The 8840-nt window shown below is 33.8% G+C and overlaps 1 protein-coding gene across 1 annotated transcript; it reads left to right on the top strand.

Moving 5' to 3' along the window:
- Window positions 1-2462: 2462 nt before the first annotated feature.
- Window positions 2463-6840, top strand: LOC133831825 (putative disease resistance RPP13-like protein 1). The gene is made up of 2 exons (XM_062262238.1): window positions 2463-2724; window positions 3732-6840. The coding sequence occupies exons 1-2, from the start codon at window positions 2463-2465 to the stop codon at window positions 6689-6691; spliced, it is 3222 nt and encodes a 1073-aa protein (XP_062118222.1). The 3' UTR covers window positions 6692-6840.
- Window positions 6841-8840: the final 2000 nt, after the last annotated feature.

Here is an 8840-nt window from a genome sequence, read left to right as displayed (position 1 = left end):
ACCTTGGTCCGAGGAGAAGGCAAGAGGAGAATGCCTCGGACCACCTTGGTCCAAGGAGAAGCAAAGAAGATTGCCTCGGACCTATCCGAGGTGAGAGGCCAAGGAAGTTGGCTCGGACCACCTTGGTCCGAGGAGAGCCAAGCATGCATGACATTGGTCCGAGGAGAGCCATGCATATATCACCTTGGGCCAAGGAAAGCTTGGAGGAGTATTTCTGACCAATACATGCATGTGTTTGACTAGGAGACTACGTCAAGATCCCCGGAACGACTTCAGCAAGAATCGGTCTGGGCACCCGGGAATCTCTCATTCCTCACTCAAATTGAGGAATCGGTTGTATTTTAAATATTTCTTGTAATTTAAATATAATATGAATAATAAAATATCCCTATCTAAAGGGGATATCAGTTGAGGATCCCAGGCCTATAAATAAAGGGTTGGTGGGATCGTAAAAGGACTTTTGGCAAATTGAGAGTTAATCTCTGTTCTAGAGAGAGAAAGTGTGTTTTTCTTGAGAGAACCCCTTTTTTGTATTCTGGAATATTTACACTGAAGAAACTCAGTTGATACTGGTTCATCTGATCTTGAGTGTGAATACAGTAATAAAATCTCTAAGTGGATTAGGCTATTACCGACTATCGGGGCTGAACCACTATAAAATCTCGTGTTATTTACTTTTATTGATTAAACTGTCTATTGTCGTTTACATTCTCTTGAAGGCTTGTCGTTATTGACGTTCTCACGTCGTTGGCTAAAAACACAGTCAACATACATAGTTTTGGAACTTTAGTTACTGCTGAATTTCATACAAGTCAAGGCATATTCACACCAAGCCTAGGAAGCAGCCCTCAACAAAGTCCACACTATATTCACACCAAGTTGGCATGAATCATGAAATGGTTGAATATATTGACTGATTACTGAAGATGATAGACCAAGGACACAATTATAGCTCATATTCATTTGTCTATAGTGCCACCACGCTCTGGGACAAATTCCAATTTAAGTCCAAGTGTTGTTCCATCAATTTCACACTATCTTGGACACTAGACTAGGTAAATACCTAATATATTTTTTAAAAAAATAAACCAAAACATCTTCTATATTTATTTAAAAATAAAATAAATAAGATAACTTTTATTTAAAAATAAATAAAAAATCATTAAATTAAAAATTTGTTAGATAGACATTTTTTATATATAAAAATATGTGCATTCTAATTTTAAAATTACATAATTTTCTTTTAGAAAAATTACATATGAATTTTAGTATAATCAAATATTAAAAAATCTTAAATTAAAACTATGACTTGTGGCCGCTAATAATATTTTTAAATAAAAAATTATCGGAAGTGATATCACTAGCAAAATATGCTTTATCACTACTACTAATAACTACACTTCTGGCTGCCGCTAATATTATAGCTCATAAAAATTATTTTTCTTGTAGTAGTGCACTCATTAGAAGTACCCTAAAACAAAATATGGCTTTGGAACTAAAGTGGCTGGTGGCGTTGGTCATAATCCACATAAATGGATTTAAAGTGAAGGCAGTGGTTGCTGTTGGGGCCTAGCTAGCTTAGAAATCAGCCCTCAACAAATTCCACAATTCACACCAACTTAACATGAATAATGAAATAGTTGAATATATTCACACTTAATTTATTGAAAATCAGGATTAGGATCAGAGAGATAATCTCATATTCATTCCGGTATTCGATTGCTTCATCTCCAATTTGCTTATTATATTCCCGTCCTTAAAAAAGCTTCAGTCAACACTATTGACTAACTTGTATAATATCTATATATATATATATATATGCCAACAATTCTATGCTGCCAACTATGGAGTTTTGGAAGGTTATTACAAGAAATCTTATGAGGTAATAAGAGCTCTTAATTAATTAAAACTCTTCAATTTTTTTAGTTTTGGTCTGTGCAGCCATGAGATTTAACATATATATGTGTGTGTGTGGCATGTTATGTTTGGAGGTAGATAACATTTTGGGGAATTTCTTGAAGGGTGATTTAAGGATTTTGATGGAGTAAGGAAGCTTCTTAAGGTAATTAATAAAAATCTTAGTTGGATTATTTATATTTCGCTCTTGCATATATTTATTTAAAGTAAAAATGTAACAAGGTTTTAAGATATATTATATTTCAGGCTCAATGATGGTAATAAAGGTGAAAAATCTTTATTAAAGAGATAAGGTTAATTAGGATGAGAGAGGTAATAATTAACTGGTATATTCATATAGTGGCATATATGCTTAATCTCCACACATTAATTTTTTTAACTGTTTTATCTTTTAATAGAATAACATGGCGTTGGAACTGGTTGGTGGAGCATTGCTCAGTGTTGCAGTTGACAAGCTTTTTGAAAAGTTGACTTCTCCAGCCTTTGTCAACTTCATCAGTGGAAAGAAAACCATTGACGACGATTACCTGCTTAAGGAGTGGAAAATGAAGTTGAGGAGAGCTCGTGTGCTGCTCAATGATGCTGAAGAGAGACAACATGAGGAGGAAGCTGTGAGGGAATGGCTGGATGAACTTAAAGATGTCATTTACAAAGCACAGGACTTGGTGGACGACATCGACCATGAACTCCTATCCATGAGTTTGGAACGTGACCATAAATCCAAAACTAAAACCAATTTCCGAAAGAATATCAAGACCAAGGTCTTCTCATCCTTTTCAAAACTTGACAAAACTACTGCTGTTAAAGGTGAGATATAAAACTGATGGTTTTTTTATTTGGGATAGAGAAAATAATGATGAGTAGTAGTAGTCGTTAGAGTAAGTATGATGGGTTAGGGTATTGTAGTTGATGTTGTTGAGTGGTCGAGTGAAGGAATTTGGGGGGTTTGGAGGAGTAAGTTTTGTGTTTTAGAGTGTAGAGTATAGTAAAAAGTAGTAGAGTTTTATTGATAGTTTGTTGTTTGTAGTTACACCATTTACTAGCTATGATAGAGTATTTATAGTAGTTAATCTACTTTACATTTGTGGCTAGAATTACTTATTTTAGATTTGTGTAGTGTATTTGATTCACAAATACAATTTTTAGACTAATCTACACGATTAAGAGTCTAGACTATTCTTGTTTAACAAGCATATAGCTTTTTTATTACAGAATATTTTAGAAAATATCTTTGAAGTTTTTCTATTGTATAAATATCTAGAAAATTCTAAAATATTATAAAGTTTTAAAAAAATGTGTAACATACAAAAAATATATATAGGGGAATTTTTTTATAGGGTCTTCACTTTAAGCCCTACCGGTAGGGCTCTCAGTGTTTATAACCCGTGAACAGTTTTCGGTGCGATTTTTTTTTTTATGACAATGTATATTGTAGCTATTTAGAGCATAAATTTTCAGAAAATTCCGAATAGTTTACAGTACCGAAAACGAGGTTCAAACATGTTGCACGCGTGACTAATTTTTTTTATGCCCGTGGAAAACAACATATTTGAACCTCGTTTTCGGTACTGTAAACTATTTGGAATTTTCTGAAAATTTGCAGGATGCTCTAAATAGCTACAATATATACGGTCATAAAAAAAAGTCGCGCCAAAAACTGTTCAGGGGTCGAGAAACACTGAGAGTCCTACCAGTAGGGCTTAAAGTGAACCCCTATAAAAAAAATTGTCTTATATGTATATATACTTAAATAATGTGTTATTTCTTTTCATATATAGTGTTACATGATATAAAACTAAACTACATATGTGCAGGTGAGATAACCAAGATCTTGAAGGATCTGACACTTCTTTTAGAAAATGATGTTGGTCGTGATTTGAAAGTGTTTGAAGAAACTAGTACCAGTGGAGCTTCTTCCAGAATTCGAGTTACTCCTTGGCCAGAAAAAAATCAAGTTCATGGAAGTGATGATGATAAAGATAAGATAACTGAGCTATTATTGTCAAATAATATTTGGGGGAGTAAGATAGGTGTGCTTCCCATAGTGGGTATGGGTGGCCTTGGCAAGACCACCCTAGCTCAGCTTATCTACGATGATAACATATTCGAAGAACAAGGTTTTCAACACAAAGCATGGGTTACTGTATCAACTGATTTTGATGCTTTCAGAATAATGAGGATTATATTGCAACAAATCAATCCAAGCGATAGAGATGACTACATCGACGAACCAACAATACTTCAACGTTCATTGAATGAAGCTCTTAAAGATAAGAAATTTCTCATTGTGCTTGACGATGTTTGGGATGAGGATTACAACAATTGGAGTGTAATATGGAGCACATTTGGATTTGGAGAGTGTTCCAGCAGAATCATCGTGACTACTCGCAGCAAAAAAGTTGCATCGAATGTAAAAACAGGGCCAATCTATGAATTACAACTATTAGAAGATGAGCATTGTTGGAAAATATTTGTGGAGCATGCCTTTGGTGGAGACTCAAATGCAGACCAGTTCTTGCAAGAAATAGGTAGAAAACTTGTTGACAAATGTGGAGGCATCCCATTGGCTATAACATCTCTTGGTGGTCTTTTGAGGTCTGAAAATGATCCAAAACATTGGGAAGGAATTTTAAACAACCATGTATGGAAGACTAACAAAATCCTTCCATCTTTATGGTTAAGCTATCGTTACTTACCTTCGCCTTTGAAACAATGCTTTACTTATTGCTCTGTGTTTCCCAAAGATTATGAATTTGGGAAGAAGGAAATGATCTTACTATGGATGGCAGAAGGTTATCTGCAATCTGATCAGAAACAAAAGAAAATGGAAGAAATTGGAGAGGAGTATTTCAATAATCTAATATCAAGGTCATTATTTCAAAGATCAAGAAAGCCTTATGGGGAAAGATTTGTCATGCATGATCTTGTACATGATTTAGCTATGTTTATATCAAGAGAGTTTTGCTTGGCATTAGATGGCAAAAACAAATCGAAGCTTTTTTCGAGGAAGATTCGTCACTTATCATTCGCACTAGTCCCAGACCATTATGATCATCATGAGTCCTTGAAGACATGTCTCTGCAAAGCCAAAAATCTACGCACCTTCATAGGACAAGGACAAGGACACTTAAATTTCATACCTTCGTATGATGGTGTGGTCAGAGAATTGATAGTAACAAAAAGCCATTTGAGAGTATTCTGCTTGTGTATGTCATCCTTGCACAATTCAATAGCGAATGATCTAAAACATGTAAGGTATTTGAACTTATCCCATAGTCATATTAGAGAGATACCATGTTCACTTTGCACTATGTACAATTTGCAGACATTGTTATTGTCACATTGTGGAAATCTCAATAGGCTTCCAAAAGACATGGGAAGACTAGTCAATTTGCGTCATCTTGAAACTACTGGGTCCGGTCTAGTGGAGATGCCCCCACAAATGGGTAATTTGAAACAGTTGCAAACATTAACTGATTTCATTCTGAGTGACACTGATCATGGTTCTGGCATTAGAGAGTTAGTAGAGTTGCAACATTTGGGTGGCCATCTTTGCATTTCAGGGCTTCAAAATGTGACTGATGTTGATGACATTGTAAGAGTAAATTTGAGGAGCAGGAAGAAGCTTAGTGATCTATGTTTCGAATGGAAAAGTGATACTACAAGCAAAAGAAGAGAGCAATTTGGAAAGGTACTTGAAGCACTTGAACCACACAGAAACTTAGAGAAACTAACCATTAGATATTACCCAGGTTCAGGTTTTCCAAGATGGGTTGGAGATTCTCAAAATTCAAGAATAGTTTCAGTAGACCTGTGTGGTAATAAGAGCTGTGTTTTCTTACCACCGCTGGGGCAGTTACCTTTTCTTAAAGCTCTTAAGCTCAAAGGGTTCGATGAGGTGGAGAGCATGGGAGCTGAAGTTTATTATGGCAATAATTCTTTTGGTGCTATAGCTCCATTTCAAAGTTTGGAAAGGTTGAGCATTGAGAACATGGCGAAATTGAAGAAGTGGTTATTTTTTGGAGATGATGAGAAAGAAGGTGGATGTTTCCCTCGTTTGAAACGTCTTTGGTTGTTTCATTGTCCAAACACAATTGACTACTTATTACCCGATGGCCATGAAATAAAATCTCTCCAAATTGAAGATAGCTACAAATTAATGGAATATCTTCCATTGAACCGCTACCCAAGGCTTGAATGGCTTTGTTTATGGGATTGTGATTTCGTAAAGTCACTGCCATTACGAAACTTCCCAAGCCTTAAATGGCTTTTCTTGAATGAATGTGATCACTTGGAATCCCTTATCGTTCCACCAGAAATAGAAGTTCAGTCGTCCTTAGTATCAAAATTAGAATTGCTTAAAATTGATAAATGCAACAAAGTCTTGGCACAACATGCACAGTGGGATTTGGAAGGACTAAAGTCTCTCAAGTCATTAGTGGTAAAGAATTGTGATGTGGTGTTGGATTCATTCCCAGGAGAATCTCTTCCTTTCTCTTTGACTAGCTTGGAACTTGATTCTCTTAGCTGCCTTCGGAGCTTGAATGAAAATACGCTTCAAAAGCTCACATGCCTTGAGAGTTTAACGATTCGCCATTGCAATGAGCTTCATAATATTCCAGAACAAGGATTGCAGTGCCTCAGTTGTCTTCAATCTTTAGTCATACGGAATTGTGGTGTACTTGAACGAAGATACCAAAAAGGGAAAGGGGAAGGCTGGGATAAGATCTCCCACATTCCCCACATAAGCATTTACGGAATGACAATTATATGAGTAATCTATTATATTCCTATTCTCTTAAATTATTTAGTGAACTTTTTTTTTTCTTTCCTTAATTCATCTTATTTGAATTGTGGAGTTGGATAATATTTGATTTGCAATATTGATTATACTTATCAATTATGAAGTATCACCTTATTTAATCAAGGGTTTATATTGTTTAGATTCTGTGTTTTGTCCAATTAATTGTTTGGACTCTGAGCAAAAATTACAAATAATTCACCGAATTAACAATTGAAAACAAAAAAAAAATCATTTTGTCTAATAACTGCGTTGTTATATTAAATTTTTACTTCATCAAAATTGGATTTAAAAGTCTATTTGAACCATTTTACAAAACACATGGTCCAAAAATGAATTTGTCATAACACAATTCCAAAAAGGTATAAACTCTTTAATCAATTCTATTTTATATTCCATTAGACATTACGGGTATGTTTGGTGACTGTATTAGAGTTAAAAAGATTATGGAGTTTGTTTGTTTAATTTTCTTGTTTGGTGGTGCAAAATCCTAAAATTGGGTATCTTTGAAGACAATTTGTTCTTACTCAAAAGTTGTCACAACAATTGTCATGACAAATGTGCACCTCATTTCATTCCTTACTTCTTTGTATTTCATTGTAGTTCTTGAGAGGTTTTTCTTTGTGAGATTAAAAGTGTGCCTTCTTAATCTTATGTGAGGTTACTGAGTAGCAACATTTTTTGCAAATCAGTTCATGACTCGTTTAAAGGCTATTCTTCGAGAGGAAGAAGGCTATTCTTTGAGAGGAAGAAGGCTTCTCTTCGAAAGAAGACTCATCGCCAACCATTGAAAGGAGTTCAAATAGAAAGTTAATATTGAAGAAGCTGGATTAGTATGTGGTGTAACCTCATTAGAAGTTTATATTAGTTGTTTCTTTCCTCTGTATTTTGGCTCTTATAAATACCTTGTGTGCTGTTACTTTCTAATTCAATAAAAAAAAACATATTTGTTTATTCTTCTTCTCAAAAAATAGTTCCATTATGCTGTTCTCATATGTACATTATAACTAGCAATGCTAAAAGTGACTTTATCTACTGTCATCGAGTCATGATAATATTATTGTGAATGGCAGAAGGATTTTTTTGTTTTTGTTTTGGAAAACTAACCAATAACTAGAAAAGAGATTGAAAGAAGTTGGTGAGGAGTATTTCAGTGTCGAAATTCATCAGTTTGAAAGTAAATGATAATATCTAAACTAATTAGATAGAGCTTCTCACAAATAAGATCAGTCACCATGAATTGGATTAGAACGGGGCTGATGATACTATGAAAATCCAACGAAAAAACAATCCAATCCAATTACAATTAAAATATATAAATATATATATATATCATGTTAATTATAAATGTGTTTAATTTTTTAATATTCATTCTTAGTTTTTAGTACTTTGGAAATGTTATTGTTGATATTTTCATATTATGTTATTATAGCACTTTAGTTATTAATTTTGAGACATTAGTAATAAAAATTAAATAGACTTAATGTTGTAAACTTAATATTTTAAGGACTAAATGTAGCAATTATAAATATTTAATTTACTGCATAATATCTAATTTTTTTGTAAGTTTTTTTTTTTAGTTTCTTTAATATTAAAATTTGAGTTCTAAGATAAAATAACTTATCAAATTCAATTACAATTGGATTGGATAGGATTTTAAGATCAAACCGAATTGGACTGGATTTTAAGATAATGATTTCCAACTTTCAACATGGCAAAAAAGTTAATCCGATGGGATCGGCACCCTGCTTCGGAATATTCAAGAACAAGTGTTGCAATCCCTCAGTTGTGTTCACTCTTTGACTATAGAGAATTGTGGATATAGTTGAACCACGATACCAAAAAGAGAGGGGGAAGACTGGGATAAGATCTCCCACATTTCCCACCTATACATTAATGGAAGTACTACGTGTATATATATACAACCTGAGTATATACATGATATTGTGAGTGTAATGTTTATTATCTTTACGAAAACATTCTGTGTGAATCTTCAATACAATTCTGTGAATCTTTTAATTATATTATAGTTATTATTATAATATTTGCAGATGTAAGACAAATTGCGATGAGAATCTGGCACGAGAGTATAGAGGTTGTTTAATTTATATTTTCGGTGCCA

Source organism: Humulus lupulus, chromosome 4 (genome assembly GCF_963169125.1).
Source record: "Humulus lupulus chromosome 4, drHumLupu1.1, whole genome shotgun sequence".
Classification (NCBI taxonomy): Eukaryota; Viridiplantae; Streptophyta; class Magnoliopsida; order Rosales; family Cannabaceae; genus Humulus; species Humulus lupulus.
The sequence above is the reverse complement of the archived record's forward strand: the minus strand, read 5'-3'. Positions and strand labels throughout refer to the sequence as shown.

Coding starts and splice junctions, on each gene's coding strand:
- LOC133831825 (XM_062262238.1), top strand. CDS start 2,463: ATGAAGTTGAGGAGAGCTCGTGTGCTGCTCAATGATGCTGAAGAGAGA. Junction 2,725..3,731: donor CAAAACTACTGCTGTTAAAG/GTGAGATATAAA, acceptor ACATATGTGCAG/GTGAGATAACCAAGATCTTG.